The sequence below is a fragment of the Lineus longissimus genome, chromosome 1 (assembly GCF_910592395.1).
Source record: "Lineus longissimus chromosome 1, tnLinLong1.2, whole genome shotgun sequence".
Classification (NCBI taxonomy): Eukaryota; Metazoa; Nemertea; class Pilidiophora; order Heteronemertea; family Lineidae; genus Lineus; species Lineus longissimus.
In genome coordinates this window covers 13,045,892-13,064,444 of record NC_088308.1, presented here as the reverse complement: position 1 = coordinate 13,064,444, position 18,553 = coordinate 13,045,892, and the positions used below count along the sequence as shown (strand labels likewise).

The 18,553-nt window shown below is 42.8% G+C and overlaps 1 protein-coding gene across 1 annotated transcript; it reads right to left on the bottom strand.

The window, feature by feature from the left end:
• Nucleotides 1-9,031: 9,031 nt before the first annotated feature.
• Nucleotides 9,032-10,060, bottom strand: LOC135482448 (putative nuclease HARBI1). The gene has a single exon (XM_064762486.1). It carries the CDS (start codon nucleotides 10,058-10,060, stop codon nucleotides 9,032-9,034), a length of 1,029 nt encoding a protein of 342 aa, XP_064618556.1.
• Between the last annotated feature and the right edge of the window lie 8,493 nt (nucleotides 10,061-18,553).

Genomic DNA, 18,553 nt, shown 5'->3' with positions numbered 1-18,553 from the left:
CCATTCCCGCTGTGATGGGACGATCCAGAAGTATGCTGCGGGGGTTCATTTGTATGCCTACCAGTTTCCTATTGTAAATGGTTACTGACTTGAAATTCGGTTTGCTCGTTTTTGTTAGGAATTTTCTCTTGTCCGACACTAGACTCATATTGATGTGCTTTGTTTTGTCTTGGAGGAATTTCCCGTAGCAAGAATTAATTGCTTTTTTCACAAAGTCAGATTCAAAGGGATTGTTTGCCGCGGCCTTCCTCTGCCTTCCCGTGCAGAAGCTGACGAAATCTTTCATCCAGGGCGACTGATCGAAAGCCAGATTCCTATGTACTTTGCTCAGCGTCATGCCCAGCTGAAGATAATATAGCAGGTTTTTCAGATAGACAAAGTAATTTGTTTAAGGAATTGAACCCGAGGCGGAGGACCTTGGTTGAGTTACCAAGACACTCGAGGGTGGAGCTAAAATACAGTCCAAACCCGAGCCGACAGGCGAGGGTTTGGACGAAATTTTAGCTCCACCCGAGAGTGTCTTGGTAACTCAACCAAGGTCCGAAGCCGAGGGTTCAATTTCTATTCTAAAATACCTCAAACTTAAAAAGATAGGCCACGAAAATAACTTGAATATGTGCGAATTTGGCAAATTCCATCCATCGCCGGCCCGGCCGGAGCGCCGGTAGCGCCATTGTTTACATTATGTTACGGCAACGTTACAGAAAATGAGACATGTACATTTTGTACAGCGCGCATAGGAAGTCCGCATCGGCTCGCTCAAGTGATGCTAAAATCCGCGCAAATGGGCTATTTGGAGCGTTTTTCTCGGCAAATATGTGTAGTGCTCATTAAAAAACTTAGGGTGGTTGATGCTTCCTTGACTGATTTGTGTTTGAAGCAGTGTTTTAAGAGCCTCAAACTTCTGAAGTGAGCTGAAATTCCATTGACGTGACGTGTGCATGGTTCCACATTTTAGTGCAACCCGAGGGAACTTTGGTAGAGCATCTTGGTTGCGTGTCCAAAACACTCCGCTCTCAGAACGAGGCTTATGCATTTTCCATTTAAAAGTTGACTTTACGGTACCAAGGTATTTTAGAATCTCGGTCCAAGATGAGGAATCAGTTTTTCTCCGGTGGCGGCACTTCGTATTTGTGAGGTATCCATTAGTTTTCCCGCCAAAACATGCATTAGTGGACTCCACTGCGAAGGGCATATGCACAGTTTCTCTGGCGCTAAAGGAAAGTCATTGTGCGAATCGTGTAGACAAGTAGGATATTCGAGGTCCACCTCCAGTATGTATGCTGTAGTGCTATCGTCTGACAAAGACAAAACATCAAATTCGTTCGGGTCGTCAACCTCGATCCAGCGATAGTTTCCGTGCGGTAAATCTTGACTGAGGGAGTAGCCGTAGAGATTCGTCGCGTCGAGGGCAAATATCTGGCGCCACTCTTCTTGTCTGCTTCTCCTGAAAATACCCCCTTCTCTTCAACATCATCATCATCGTCAAAAGATATGTGGGCCCGTCGTTGGAAAATGGAAGCGACACCTCCACGAATGCCTTTTTTGACAAACAGATCTTGCTCCAGGTCTTCTATCAAGTCTATATGAACTCTTGTCATTTTGAGCATGGCGAGGGGCAGATATATATTTTCCTGGATCTAATTGAAAATGTTTCATGGACATGGCACGAAATTTCTCAAAACAATCGGCTAGTAGTAAAACGTCTGTTTGGAGATAGACTACAAGATAATCACCAAGGGTCTTGCAGTTCATTGTTCGCCATACCTGTGTTGCATGCTCGTAATCCTCCGATGAAATGGGTTGTTTTTTTAGCGAATCGAAAAATGCCTCGACCGGCGGAAGCTGTCTCTCTTGAAGTTTTGATGGCCTGTCCAAATATTCGTAGCAAAAGACACCCTTGCGCAACAAAAGATCGTACATTTCACTCGATCCTTTCACGTATTCGGAGAGGAGAGGAAATGCGCTCTGGCTCTGCTTCATCCTACTTTCCGGGTCAACAATAGTGCTAGTCTTGCTTTTCATCAATTCCACTAGATTTGCTAAAGACGAGGGCAAGAATTGAAAACTATCCAGGAAGACTAACGTTTGACAATATATGACCAAGTAGTGCTCTGTGTTTTTAGGCAATATTCGAAACTTTTTCGATTCTCCATCTTGTTTTGCCAATTCCTCTACAAAAAGGTGATTGTCATATCTCGTGGCATTATGCGCCAAACATCTGATCTGTAATTCCCTTTCCGAAGCATAAGTCAAGTTGCAACGATTACAGAGCACGTATCGCATCCGATCCGCTTGCAAGTGAGAATGGTCGATGCACTTTTTCACGCCTATAGTGAATTCAATGCCACACATCTCGCAATGCTGCTGCGAGACAAACTTCTTCCAATCACGCGAAGACATATGTTCAAGACTGTCTTTTGAACAATGCAAATCGATAATGTGCGCTTCCTCGATCTGTTCATTGAGCCATTCGAGAAATTTCTTTACACAATCGGAGCCCACGTAGGTGAAGAGGGAAGAATTGTAATCGGGATTGACGCAGAGACGTTTTCCCGCTACCGCGATGGGCATATGGCGGCTTGAACCATCACTCAGAGTTGATTCGCATGGCGTAAGACAAGTTTCAAAATCATATATTATCAGGTGCCGTCCCGGCTTTGAAATTGTCGAATTTCATTTGGCCTTTCCTTGGAAAGGTGTACACTTGGCCCGTATCTAGACAACATCTTTCATGAGCACGTTTTTTACTCTTTGAGGAATAGCAGGTCAAACACGATCTGCAAACGAATTATTTCCCGTGGCGACCACTAGCTCCGTTGGCGATTAACCTACTCAGATTTGAGATCAGAAAAAAGTAAACAAGTCAATATGCTTCTCTTGCGGAATTGATCTCCTGTTTGCTGAAATATGCAGTACTTGCAACGGAACAGCATGACGTCCGGCTGTGCCAGCAACTTCATGACTCTCGTTCGAAAGCCAACGAAAAACGTAAATGGAGAGGTTGTTCCGTCGTTTGAAGGTGGAAATCTGACCAATGCTAGTTGGATACGAAATATTACTCAAATCGAGCTATGTACGTCTTTCCCATGAAATCATGTCAAACTGCCTGTCCGATCTGATGCGACCTCCTGCCAGGCGTTCTGAGTGGGCCGCGATACAGAACAAAAAACATTTATCGTCATTTCCGTAATCAATGTTCGTCTGAATACAAGCGCGTTTATATCTCACCGCCGAGGGTAAGAAAGGGTGTGGATGCGAAGTGCCACCCCTCAGGGGCTCAAATTGTGCCACCGTTAATCTCAACGCGTTCACATGTTCAAAAACCCACCCCGAACCTTCGTGTAGATAGGACTCGCATTTCGAGATGATTTCTTGAAAATCTGTCTGTGACAAGTCTTCCAATTGGCTCTTATAGAAAACTTGTTTTGTATTGGTGCAAAACCAGGGTTCCGATGTGCGTTTCTCATGTTGTCCCTCGATAATGGATCCATCATTTGCCACGACATCGACTTCTTTGCTGAATAGAACTTGAACTTCAAAGTGATACTTAAGAGCGTTCTTCGCGTCAGTTAGACTATCACATTCCTGAGAAATGCGTTTATGAATACGTCCGTTTGCCTCCCTGTGCAAAACAGGGAGGCAACAAATCATTTGCAACGTGTATATTTGTGTGTTCCCATTGCGTTCCCAGATTGCCTCGGAATGATATTTTTAAACGAAATTCTGCTTCGAGCGCCATTATCAGAGAGAGAAAGAGGTCCTAAAATAGACCTCGAAAATCACTAATTTTCAAGCCGTCCTGCCGCAAACGCGTATCGTCTCCGTCAACCTCTATCACTTTAATTCCTTTTTGTGTTTGCAGATGGCCTGTTGATCACTTCGGGCAACTATTTCTGACTTACCATGCAACAGACCTGCAAATAGGGTTTTCGTTTTCGTGCAATGCTTTCAATAGATCTCCGTGGCAGCGCTCTGGTTTGCACCAACAGCCCAGAACTGCATGCGACAATTTGTGAATGTAACGGAGAAGATTTCTCCGCCGTATGTACTCGTTATAAAACCTCAAAGAGCGTTCTCGGCTGGTATTTTCGTCCATTATGTACGGATTCTGCCAGCGAATAGAATCCCTGATGGCTTGAAGGAAGCATTTCTGACGTTTGCGTTGTTCTTCTGCAGTCATATTCGTAGTATTCGTGCCACAGCGCAATATCTCTGAATCTCTCAGATAATGCGTCAAGTTTCGTCCGATGTACAGGTGCCGACGAGATGCTAACAGCCACTCTTCAAGATTTCGAAAGCCCATATTACTTAAATTCAGCGAGGAGATATTAATAACACGCCGCATGATGTTTGAATATAAAGCTTTGATGAAATCCGACGGATTTAGGTGTCTGGTGTGCAAAAAGGACATTCGATTGCTTCTTGTTGGTTCAAATGATCACCTACGAAATGCAATTTTCTCTGAACTTCACCGTAGGCTCTTAAAAAGTTTCGAAATTCACACAATTTGAGTGAAATTCGGCGGCACTTGTCCAAGCTTTGTATTTCTAGCCTATTCCTTCTGCTGAAATTAACAAGCAGTCCTACCTATTCTTCGTCTGAATGGTGTTGGCGCAAAAAAGCATCTGTTAACTGTTCACTCATGCACATCATCTCTTGGGCTTGTTCTGAAGTCGGATCGATGCGGTTTTCCGCGTCGAAGTTAATTAGCGATATTTTTTGCAACCGCGCGTTGATGGGTGCTGATATGCGGAGGGTCACACGAACACTCAACCGATACGTGTAAACGTTAATTTCTTCTCCGTCTGTGATAGAGCACTGACGTTCCATCTGTCGCTTAAAAATGATTCTGTCCTGGTTTTTTTATGATTTGTGCTATTTACAAGGCCAACGGGTAATCTAGCTCTCGTCTGCCTTTCATCTAGCTGGCGTCGAATGTGTAATGGCACAATGACTTTACCGAATTTAAAATCGATTAGATTTCCCATATCGTCGCAAATGTTAATTTCTATGAATTGAAAAAACTTTGCACTCAGGGTCTGTAGCGTATTCTTTCAAACGATTTGGAGAGATATTTGCCGTGTTCTTCCGGGCGTGTGGGTATTGTTCGTAGCAAGGGGCCAAAAACGTTTCCCACTTGTGTTGGCTTTACTAAATTCGAGTAAAAGAATAGTGCATACTTCGAGGACATTAAATCACATTTTCGTTCCGCTACAACGCGATAAAAACGCCTCGACAGAGGGGATAAATTCACGGCGGCCTGATCTCCTTGTAAACTAGACTACTTTCGTCTGACCTGCCAAAATCATCGCTTGTAAAAGTGCGATCGGTGTCCTCTCCTTCGGAACTTTTTTTGCCAACAAGAGCGCCCGCCGTCAATGGGTTTCCTTGGCCGAATGTTCCCCCAATACTGTCTTTGCCAACAGTGTGTACTGGTGTCGTTTTCTTAGCCTCAGAATTACTCTTGGGTATAATAATTTTTTCCATCGACGTGAAAAAGTTTCGCCTTCGCAAAACCGAGCACTTCTGCTAAGTAAGTGTCCATCAAAATGGCCTCGCCGTGTCTCAGTTTTATGGCTACGTGTTGGCCCCGCGTGAGAAGAAAATCACCGCTCCACTGAACTGGTTTGTCAGATGAGTGTCTATCTAGCGCCGTTATCAAATCTTCAATTGACGAGACTATGGCATGATATACGTTGCAAAATTGGATAACATAAAATTTATTTTCGATATTACATATACATATGCGATATCCCATATACTGTCTTCTCCCACTTAACCGAGCGCCAGGAAAATGGCTCGAAAATGACAAAGTCCAGAAACATGGCAGTCTGTAGTTTTTACCGGTGGGCTGCAAACATTCAATATGACAGCCAATTATATTGATCAATGGTTATAGGAAGACAACCTTGTAAATGTTGTCAATTCAATAACGCCTGGTCGCGGTCGGGGGCTAGTAATCCCTGCAGTCAGGGTGATGATTATTGAAGTTACGTAAGTCCATGTAAATGGTTGACCAATCCAGAGTCTTTCAAATGAATTTATTTTATCTAATCGATTATGGAATCGTTTTCTTGTGGGGGAAATCCAATAAAGGGCACTTTCGTGTCAAATGTCATAATTGTTTTCTGCCATCTCGCTTTGACCACGTTCTTGTGGTAAGAGGCACGCAATGCGATGGATTTTGTGGGTAGGCCTAGCAGGCACCCTGATGATCTTAACGTATGGAATGGAGCATTGAGATGATGTTGACAGCTACAGTCTCAATCAGAAGATTGACCATATCGAGACATACCAATTGGAGCATGCTATAGGATTACGTCATGCTGAAACTGCGACATCCTTTGCTCGACACCACCGCATAGCACCGCAGACATTTGATGACTTGTTTGCCCTCCGAGATAGATCAACTCAAGACCATAGAAGACGGAGGAGACAACGGCAACACGGCACTGATGCACAAGGTAGTGTTTCTACAAGCATTATATTCCTCGCTAAATGAATTTCCTTCCTTGTTGGCTTATACCGACCGGAATAAGTCCGCTTCTGTGTCATGGACGGAAGAATAAGTCCCACTATACATCAAAGCGACTGACCCTCACCATTCCTTTAACAATATCAGTATTATTGTTCCTGGGACCTTTATTCCTAGGACTAACATTTCGTTCATACCTGTGGTTATCGGCAATCAATATTTCCAAAGATGTTAAACGTGTTAGCTTTTTTATTTCAACATACTGGCCCGAAATGGAAAACAATTTGAACACCTGGTTCCTTGAGCGCCGAAGACTTGGTCTCCCTGTTTCCGGTGAGGATATTAAAGGGCAAGCTGGAAGAGAATTTCGGCAATGGTGGGCAGAGCTTCCGAACGAAAAGAAGGCCGAAAGACAAGAACAGAGACCCCTGCGATACCTTTTCCATGCATCTGCACATTGGCTTAGTAACTTTATGGAAAGGTGAGTTTTATTCCGCTGTTGCATGGATCGGCCTTAATGGATTGTATGCGGTGAATTTTAACAATATGCAAATTCCATTTCAGGAAACAAATCAGCTTTCGAAGGAAGACCAAAGATTCAAGGGGGTTATTTGACAACGCCCAGGCTTTGGTTGCCGACTACCGGGGAGATTTTGCCGACCTCATCAGAGACGCTGATTTTGATGTCATCATGAACATGAATGAGACGTTCGTGTTGTTTGATATGGTGCCAAGATCAACAATTGAAGCGACTGGGTCTCAGAATGTTGACATTAGATCATCCCAAGGCAACCCGAAACTTGGATGCACGGTGACTCTAGTAGTTACGACAGACGGACGAAAAGGACGAGCCGAGGTCAACTTCAGAGGCTTGGCACCAGATGGCGGCGTCATTCGGCAGCTTCAGGCGAATGCTCCAGACAATGGCTCATATGAATAAAAAATAGCATTTGCTCCGGAGTAGATGCTTCAAATAAAAGGAGCATTTGCTTGGAGCAAAAGAGAATGCTTCGTTTCCTAAGAATAAAGTGCACCTTTTACTCCAAACTCGTTGCTCCGAGAGTTGTAGCATTTGCTTCAAGGTCAATGCTCGATGTCACATTTCCTTTGAATGGGATATGTGGTCAGTGCGATATTTACGTTCATAATCGGTTACGCAGGTCTTCCGCGCTGGCTAATTCTATTGTCATCGGAAGTTCATCAGGTTTGTCAGGTGACGTGGCCTGGGCATGAGACACTTCCCGACAGTTTTTGGACAGAAGACATCATTACTTTTTTGGTTTGTGCATCCGTCCGTGTGATAGTAATGTCGGATTCTGATTCGGATGGAGATACGGGGAATGTGTGCGAACAGATGAAGTTTGTCCTACTCCTAAAGGAATATCTCGTATTGCTAACCAAGTCGCAGTTGCCGAAAGTGAAGGAACGAAAGAAAATTGCACTCAAAGCAGCCATGAAGATATTTAATGAGGAAACTGTTGTGAACCTAAACGAAACGAAGTTCTCTAAGAAAATTACGAACATGAAAACGAATGTGAAGGACAAGACAGACGTAACAAAAACGGGCAATCAGCCTATCGGCGTATTAAAAGACTGGGAGAAACTTCTCCTCGAACTGTTACATTCCGAAACGAATCCGACCTTCAGCTGTATCAAAGGTAGGCTACGTTTCCTAATGCATGTATAACTGTAACAATTGATTTCATGAATTTCACTCCACTTTGACCTAACTTAATTTCTGTATTTTCAGGAGATTGCATCTTATTATGATAGCTATATGAGAATGACTGGGGCACTTTGCTGTGATTGATAAGATCGATGGTATACGTGTAGTAGGCCTGTGCAATCTCGTGAAAATACAGAAATGTCAGCCCCAGCGAAAAAAAATACCAGTAAAGCTCGATTTCAAAAGAGTTCAGCTGCGCAAATGTTTTGAATGTACACATGTAACCAGGTAGCCACTGTTCTGTTTTCAGGCGGATAGTCAGTTGGCGTCCCCAAAAAGTGCCAGTCTACGAGCGATCTTCCTCCTCCTGATGCAGTTGCGAGCACCAGCTGTAGAAAAGGTCCGGGGAAAAGTAAAGTCGTGGAAGGTTCACCGCAATCCGATGCTATATCGCCACCGCCTGGAAAGAAAAACAAAATGCTTCATCAAGAAACAGAAGAAACCAGACAACTATCAAGCCAGGAGTTGCAGAGACTTGTCCTCCTTGAACAGTTGAAATTGGCGCGAATGCAGCAGCAACAAGTTGCGGCTAATTTGCCAGCTGACTATTAAGAAGTAATTCACAAAGACCCGGTAAAATGATTTTAAAATGCGGGACTGCCTTTTCTGCCGCAGAGTTGTGCTTTCAAAATGCAGTTGTTTCAGCAATTATTGCTACATGTATAACCTTGCTTTATGTATAATAGTTGTCTGATAAATTAAAATCTGGGCGTGAAAAATGATATTTCGTAAGCGTTGTGTATTATGTTTACATGAAAGACTAATTTGTTGCCATCGGAATTGTGAAAAAACAGCCCCTTTCTAAGGCCCCATGTACCTATACATACCTAGTCTTGGGCATTATTCAGGAAATCGGCTATCGCTCGGCGTTTATCCTGTCCGCGTTGACGAATTCTCCTATCTACATCTTCATCATCATCATCATCGTCATCTTCACTATCGCTATCTTCATCAAACTCGGGGAAGTTGTCATGAGGATCATTCAGGTATTTCGCGACGTTATGGAGCATGATGCATGCGACGATGACGCTAGGCACCTTGTGGAGTGCCAGTCTCACACGACCTTGTAAGATTGGAAATCTTTTTTTCAACTGGCCAAAGCACCTTTCGATGACGACCCTTTCCCTCGCGTGGATGTTATTGAAGGTTCTCTCGGCCGGAAGCAGTGGATTTTTGTAGGGTGTGAGAAGCCATGGGGCGATGGCGTAGCCCTCATCACCTAACAGCAAGCCTCTGTGTCGCGAATTAACCATCGTTACAGCAACATGTGAATTCTTCAATATTCGGCTATCGTGAACGGATCCCGGCCAATTAGCATCAACGCTTGTAAACCGTTCTTTCGCATCGCATGTTGCTTGCACGTTTATGGAAGCGGCTCCTTTCCTGTTGATATACTCATCTCCATGGCCACCTCTTATACCAGGTTTCAGAATCTGTACGTGCGTACAGTCCAGGGCCCCAACCGTACCAGGAATCTGCTTCTCCTCCTGCCAAAGCTGCTGAGCATGGTGAACATCCGCAATTGTAACGGGAAATTTAATCCACAAGTCGGCCTTCTCTATAACGTGGCTAAGCACTTTGGAAAATGTTTTTGAAACCGTCGTTTGGTGGACTCCCTTGTCTTCTCCGACGCCAAGTTGGTGTCCAGGGTCTGCCAAGTACCTAAGGAAAATTTCCATTTGTTCTTTTCCACAAAGTCGACCACCCCGTGTCTCCTCCGAATATGGCACAAAATGGTCCGAAATCCATTGAACATTCTCCTCGTCAAAGCGATAGAAGGCACAATATTTTCCCGGACGGCACGTTTTCCGCTTCATGTACAATTTTTCCTGCCGAACATGCATAAAAGCAGCCATGGTAGACAGCCAACCTTTCACTACAAATTCGAAGACACGTCTGGGGCAGTCTTCAAAATTCAAAGCATATACTACGGAGTGAATAGATTATGCTTCCCTTTATTCATGACAAATCAAGCATTCACTTCACTCCGGAGCAAATACTAAATGCTAAAAAGCATTTGCTTCCTGAGTAGTAAAATCTTCCTTTTTTAAGCATTTGCTACACTTTTATTCATACAGATACAAGTAAATGCTTCAAAATTGGAGTAAAAGCAAATGCTCCGTTTTTATTCATATGAGCCAATGTGCGAGTGAGTATTGGCATAGAAGACAAGTCCGTGCTTGTAGTACAGGACATGTACCTGACGTCATCAGTGTTGTCATTGACGGTCATTCTAGTTAATGGTAGTATTTTTTAGGAAAATCAGAACTTCTATGACTAAAATTATTATAGGTTTGTCATGGATGGAACCAAAACATTGTGCGTGTCTGACTGTTCAGAAAAGTAATGTAAATGTTCATACTTGTTCTTTATTTTTCCAGGTAACTGGTAGTCCACAGGGTTGGGCCCGACACCAGTCGCTAATCGAGTGGTTGCAGGCCCTGATTGTGCCATTTGTAGCAGGGGCCACATTCCTGTTATTTTTAGACAGGTATCCGGCGCATCGAAATCAGCAATTTCGTGATGCAATCAACGCAGAGAATGGGACAGACACTTTTATCCCAGGACGATGTACTTCGCTGCTGCAGCCCTTGGACTTGACCGTAAACAGGAGCTTCAAGTGTCACCTGAGGACCATTTGGAAAGTGTGGAAAATCGGCCGCACCGATGATCAAGGACATTGTGAGCGGATCACTAGGCGGGATGTGGTCAGGATGATCAGCCTCGGCTGGGAAAGGGTCACACAACAGACGATTATGAACGGTTGGAGAGCCAGTGGCCTAGTTACTGAGGACGATGACGAAGTCGGGGAGGGGGTAGAGATGGTAAATGATGAGCTTGAGCAGTTTGTTGAGGGGATTGAGTTTTCGGAAGGAGAAGAGGATGATGATGTTTTTGATGATGACGTGTAAATCCCGTTTGGATAATAACATTGATTGGCAAATTGATAAGGAAATCTTTTCTTTAATTTATTCGTTAACAGCAAGACTTCTTTATTGGGACATTCTGCAGACCCATGAAGCTGGATTTATAATAGACCCAAGATTAGAAATTTCTGGTCAACGAACACTATAGGCATAAAATGAGGACGCTAGTTGTATTGTATTCATTCATTCAGTACAGGACTACCCCATGTCAATGTTCATGTCTTTTATCCACTTACGTGGAAGGCATTGGCATTCCCCACGAAAAGGGAGTCAATTATCAGCTGTGGCTGTTCTTTCTAATGTTCGCCTGCCACCAGTAAAATCGGCCTATTCATTTGGACTTAGTCATTTTACGATTCAGCCGCGCTCGGTTAAGTGGGAGAAGACAGTATATATGCGATATCCCATATATATATGCGATATCCAATATATATTTGCGATATTCCATATATATTTTTATGATATCTAATATATGTCATGGATAGAAAATAAATATGTCACCTCATGAAAAATTTATTTATAAATTTTAAATATATATGCGAAAACGGAATTGTGGGTAAAAACGAAACGACGGCTCTGATTGGTCCGCGAAGATTATTAGAATTCAATATGGCTGCGCCCATGGGAGACGTTTTGCTGAGACAAGACCACTAATGAATATTCATAGGTTGGAGGGTCCAGGCCTATCTATTAGACGAGTGCATGTTTTTTACTCTCAAGTACATATTTGGAGAGGTATTGAAAAAATATTTGCTGTGGCAAGTCTACAGATATAAATAAATTGTTTGGTAAAAAAAATAATTTTGAATTTTGACAACCTGGCCATAGGGGGGTGGTTCAAATTTGGAGTGAAAATGGCCGAAATGGGTAAAAATGTCCACTTGTGTCAAACTTGTCAATTTAAAAAAAAATTTCCGTGGTCAATCACCAATTTCCATCGCACCAGTTACTCGCAAGACTAACCCGTATATCATATCCGAATTTCAGTTTCACAGCTCCACGCATTCTTTAATGGCAGGCATTTTAAATAACTGGAAATGGCTTTGAAAATCAATTGTGGTCTTGTCTCTATTTAGAGGGTTTTGGGTTACAGGTCAAAAATAGTAAATGAGCTCTGAAATCCACAAAAACCGTTTGAATTGGCTGAAATGTGTTGAGAATGTGTGGACATATCATTGAAATTGGAAAATGTGGAAAAAAAGAAAATTCTCAAATTTAACCCCCCCTGGCCTACAGGGCTTTTAAGTGAAAATGCCAAAAATTGAAATTTTCAAAAAATTTCAAATAATTTCAAATTTTTCTACTTTTTTGGGCTAGATATGTTTCATAACAATCATCAATTGTGAATAGTAATGAAAGTGTTGATTGTTTTGCATGTTATTTTCATTTTGGGAGGTGTCGGGCACAGAGCACGCTGGGTGGCAGGGTACCAAGCTTTCACTAATTTTTTTATTTCAGCAGGTGAATTCAAGAGAAAAGTATCTGAATTACGAGCAAGAATATTAGCAAAGACTAAAAGTAATGGTTTTTGTTTGAATTGGAAGGGGGCTAAACAAAAAAAGAGGGGGGTAACATACGGGTTTGTTAAAGTAAGTTTTTTAGATAAGCCGGTCACAATGACGGCACACCGGGCAATGTTTTTGTGTGACCATGATGAATTGAAATTCAAAACTGGCGCAGGTTATCATATAAGTCATCTTTGTCATAATCCTCTGTGCGTGAAAGTCGAGCACTTGACAATAGAAAGAGGAAGGGTCAATCAAAGTAGAAAAAGGTGCAATGCCAAGAAAGTCTGTGCAGGCCATGGCAACCGCCCTAAATGCATTTTTCCTGGTAAGCTATATGTTGAAGTTGAAAGAAAATATCATTATATTGAATTGACATTTGAAAGTTTTCTTACCGCGATGGCAACCTCTTGGATGTCTTGGTGGCTGGTTGGATCTTGAAGGATCGCCGAAAGTAGGAGTGGTCATAGTTTCTGCTGTTTGGGTGGAGACATTTCCACTCTGGTACAGGCGGTCTGTCTCGTCGTGCAACAGCCTTCTTGACAGCCTTCCTTCGCAAGTCCGGCATTGTTATCATCACATGTTTCTTGTAGTCACCACCCCTGGTTTTGTTTTTCTTTTTGGTGAAGTAATCTGTTGCCCTGATGTTTTTCAAAACACCAGCTAACTTCTGGTGTCTAGCACTCCGTTGGTACCTGACTGTGTACTGCCTGTTCATTGCAATTCTGTCCAGTGCTTTCATTGGGCGGCAACAAGTATCGACTTCGATGTTGAACCACTTTAGTTTCCGTCGCCCGCTCTCGGCTATGTTATGGTTCATTCTGTGGGCTGCTGAATGGATACGAGGGGTTGAGTTCCTGCTCCTGGTCACAATCTTAGGATCGCTGGCCGACAGACCTCGATTCTTGGACTCGACCCCCTGGGTTGTCACGCCAAGACTCAGCTGTTGCAACGCTCCTTTACTAAGGCATACCTCCAAAACGAGATGTACCAAGTTCTTGTCAATCACTGTCATTTTAAACTTGGGAATCTCACCGTAAGATGACCATCGTGTTGATTTGTGCCACCAAGAACCAGTTGTGCCTGAGCACAGTGAGAATTCGTTCTGTGGACAACCAGTGCAGTCACCACCATAACAGTTCACAACACAGGCAACAGTGTCATACAGGTATCCCATGATCCTGTCAAGATCACCGTTGCAGCGCTTGAATAGAGATTGCAAAATCTTGGATGACCTTACCCTAAGATCATTCAGAAACGTTGTTTTTAACAGTGTTCTCTCCTCAGCAGTACGTCCCGGGAACATACCTTTACTGAATTCAGCTCTATGTCCTGCACGCGTCTGGGCTTGATGCAAATGTATAGAGTCAAGTTGATGCTTCACCGTGAACAAGCCGCCGAAGAGCTTTTTTGTTGCATCAGTTAACCCTTTGAATGAACTGGAATCACCATCTGTAGTCAAATGTTCTACATGTAGGCCCTGTTTCTCAAAAGTCTCGGCAAATGCAACCCCAAGATCATATTCTCTGAATGCATCTGCTTCAGGAAAGTTAGCCGTGCACTTCGAGTGTCGTTCGTCAACGTTTGTGCCAGTGGCACCACATTTAACTTCAAAACCTTTCGCCCGCATTGCAGCCCCTATCCAGCAGAGTTTTGTTTTAACCTCAATGTCAATGATTTTGTGTTCATCTGTCACATTTTCAACACATAATCCAGTCATTGTGCTCGCACAACGGCCCATCTTGTTCCTCGAAGTGAGGTGTAAACTATTATAGCGTCCATCAGCTTGGACATTGATTCCTGTGTCGTCCTGATTTCTTAGGCGCAGTATCCTTTTCAAGTTCTCGCGTATGTCTGCCATATCGGCCACATTCATTTTAACTGTTTCATCACCAACCTTATTTGCCTGCTTTTGCATGATACTCCTACAGGGGGGCGGGATTCCCATCATGCTCAGTATGTAACTCATACTCTCGTTGCCAATCATTGTGTCCTGCAACGCAATCTGTAATGCAACATTTGGAAGAGCGGCTTTTCGTCCGCGCTTGCCAGTGTCTATGTCCTCAAAAAGTTTATACAATTTCGAATAAAAACCACAGTTTTTACACACCACAGTGACTGAACAACACACCCCCTGCTTACGCACCTCTCCATATTTGAATATCGGCTGACAGTTCACGTGATATTCGCTATGGGCCCTGTTAACGTCGTTGAGCACATCCATCAGTTTGGTTGTCTGAACAACGAAACTCTCATGCTCATGCTCCATGGTCTCATCTGGTATCTCCATCTCATCATCAGTGTCTTCTTTCATGTTCAGCCGTAGTAAGTTGACATTCTTGGCAGTACGGTTATTAATATCCGGTATGTGTCTTTTGCCGTCGTGTCCCATCGTTGTGACCTGTCCGTACTCCTGGGGCGTGAGTCGTCTCCATGTGGGTTGTAGGCCTACTTCTCGTTCGTCGTCGCTCACCACCTCGACACCTCCACTCCGCACGTGTCCGCTCTTGAACATTGTTCTCATTGCTGCATTCGATGCCCTAGCACGCCTCGGAGAACCCCGTTTTCCTATCAATCTCCTCGCCTTTGTCCTCATCTTGTCTTGTCTTTTCGTATACTTGTCTTTCTTCGCTTAAAATCGTACTCCTAGGAGATGTCTATTTCGGGATGCTTCCTTCAACAGACTGAAAATACACAAGAAAGGACAAGAGATTACAAAAGGGTCGATGTTGATAGGACAATAGCGATGACAATGGTTGCTGTTGTGGAAGTGTCAGACTTGGATGTGACAGACAGGGAGATAACATATGGGTTAATCTTTTTCTCATTTCACACCTTACTAACAAGCTTTCCATGCTTATAATGCATCATATATTTGTTGTTTTTCAAATTTCAGACAAAGTTAATATTGTTCGATTTGAAATTTTGACATTTTCAGCATGATACCACTGTCACAACCTTGGAACATCCTTTAAAAAGACAACTTTTTTCCAAAAAATTGAAATTTTTGAATATTTCTCATGAATTAAAATTGTTTCAAATTCCTATTTCAGATTGACTGTAGACCACTGGTGATTTGTCGAAGATTCGGTACCATTCGATTAAGAATTCTACGAGTTAATGAGCTTAACTTGAAGACAGTCTGTAAACAATTTGAAGACGAAATATAAGGTAGGTTGTCCGTATCGGACAAAATTTTAAAACGTTAATAGCTCGCTCAAATCAAGTTCATTTTTGATGAAACTTGGTTATGTTAGTCAAGACATCTCAAATGCTTGGGAAAAGGCATATTTCATTGATATCTCAAGATTATCCCTCTTCATTGAGACAAGACCACTAATGAATATTCATAGGTTGGAGGGTCCAGGCCTATCTATTAGACGAGTGCATGTTTTTTACTCTCAAGTACATATTTGGAGAGGCATTGAAAAAATATTTGCTGTGGCAAGTCTACAGATATAAATAAATTGTTTGGTAAAAAAAATAATTTTGAATTTTGACAACCTGGCCATAGGGGGGGTGGTTCAAATTTGGAGTGAAAATGGCCGAAATGGGTAAAAATGTCCACTTGTGTCAAACTTGTCAATTTAAAAAAAAATTTCCGTGGTCAATCACCAATTTCCATCGCACCAGCTACTCGCAAGACTAACCCGTATATCATATCCGAATTTCAGTTTCACAGCTCCACGCATTCTTTAATGGCAGGCATTTTAAATAACTGGAAATGGCTTGGAAAATCAATTGTGGTCTTGTCTCTGCTGAGACAAGACCACTAATGAATATTCATAGGTCGAGGCCTATCAATTAGACGAGTTCATGTTTTTAACTCTCAAGTACATATTTGGAGAGGTATTGAAAAAATATTTGTTGTGGCAAGTCTACAGATATAAAGAAATTATTTGATGAAAAAATTAATTTCGAATTTTGCTAATTGGGTAATAGGGGGCGTGTTTTGAGTTTTTTCTGCCAGTTGGCTGAAAAGAGTGGAAATATCAAAGTCTGTCTAATTTGTCGATTATCAAAAAATTTCCGTGGTCAATCACCATTTTATTTTTCACCATTTACTTGCCCGACTCTCCGGAATAACATAATCTAAATTTCAGATTCACAACACCACGCGTTGTTTGATGCGTCGCGGTCAAACATTGACAATTTAACTGCTAAAAGGCTTAAAAAATCAATTGTGGTCTTGTCTCTGCTGATAGAGTTCTTCGAATCATTAGCTGTATTTGTTGAAAATTTACAGCAAAAGTACAACGCAGGCGACTTTATCGATGGTTACAGTCTACTTCATCGGTTGACAGCCTATATAATCGCATTGGAATCGATAGATGCGCTGTTTCGCCATGAACTTGGATCTGACCCAGTCGTTATTATTGACAATATTAATGACAATATTATTGATGTTGATGACCACGTCGGTGGACCTACGGCTACGCCGGCTGATGATGATGATCAGCCACCTCAGGACCAGCAGCATGGCCATGCACTGGTCGCCAATGGTGAGTCACTCATTCTCTCATGAATTTTTCCTTGTTACCATAAGATTCTCCAGTATGAGTACAGTACAAGGCATCCGGTCCATGCCATTCACACCAGTGGCGGAAGGGGTTATTGTCGTCCTGGATGATGCACAATATCACCCAGCCTTTATCTGGGTGATGCATAACATCACCCTGGGTGATATTGTGCATGCATAAGATCACCCTGTGTGATCTTGTGCAGTCGTTTCGCGATTGTTGACGAGGTTGTGAAATCGTGGTCTGCTATATCAAGAACGTCAGTCACAGGACCAAAATGGCAGCACTTGTTGACCATTACGTTGATCAGCGGGATTTAAAAGTCCACTTATCCTCAATTCCTGACATAGAAAGGGCTGCATTAGTGGCTAATAGGAGAGAGGTAAAGAAGAAATATGTTCGTGCGATAAAAAAAAGGGGCCGATGATTTCTTCGAGGCAGTAGATCCTGCCGTGAAGTTGCCGGCCAACCTGTCATGGCTCGTCAGGGACTAACTAATCTGTTCTGGCATTGCGTCTGGCCGCGACAACTCAGTGCCAGCGGAAGTGCGGCGGAATGGGAAAATGCATTGCAGGTTAGTCTAATGCTGTGTTAATGATGTGTGTGTCTCATCCAACAGTCGCCAAAATAATCTGAAAAGTGCATTGCAACGAGTACAATAGTTCACAACCTCGTCACCAATCGCGAAACTACTGCACATGCACAATATCACCCAGGGTGATGTTATGCATCACCCAGATAGAGGATGGGTGATATTGTGCATCACCCAGGACGACAATAGCCCCTTCCGCGCAGGAGTGGCTTGGGACTCACTGAGCATGCTGAGTATGCTGGAAATATGCTTGTACCTTTTTTGACCCCCCTGTTTTAGAGCCTAGACCCTTTGCTATCATTTGAACATTATCTTTATTTATGCAAACATTTAACATGTTTAAGGAGGAAGTAACCCTACTGTTCTGCAGCTTCACCAAGTATCGTCCAGTGTGAAGTATACATGGTGATAAACTCAGCTGACCTGATTTACAATGTACTACCTGACCAAATTTAGGTCAGACTCGGTTGTTGACCAGCAGGCTTTTTTGCAAAAGCACAAAAAACATGATATGTTGGTCCGGTGTGTACAAAAAATTCACTGTGGTTTGTGAAGGCCATCAGCTATATATATTTACTACAAACATCAACATGAATTTCGTCTGATGGATGATTTATTTTGTCACATACTGAAAGTATTGAACGATGAACAAATGTGAATTCTCAAGAATTCTCTTATTTTGTCCATAATCATGAGAGTCAGCTGTAAAATGAACGAGTGTCCTAGGAAAGAACGTCCCCCAAACAATAGCTGTGCTTTGATAAGGGTGGTGGTCAGGGCTAGCTACATAACCCCATACAATACA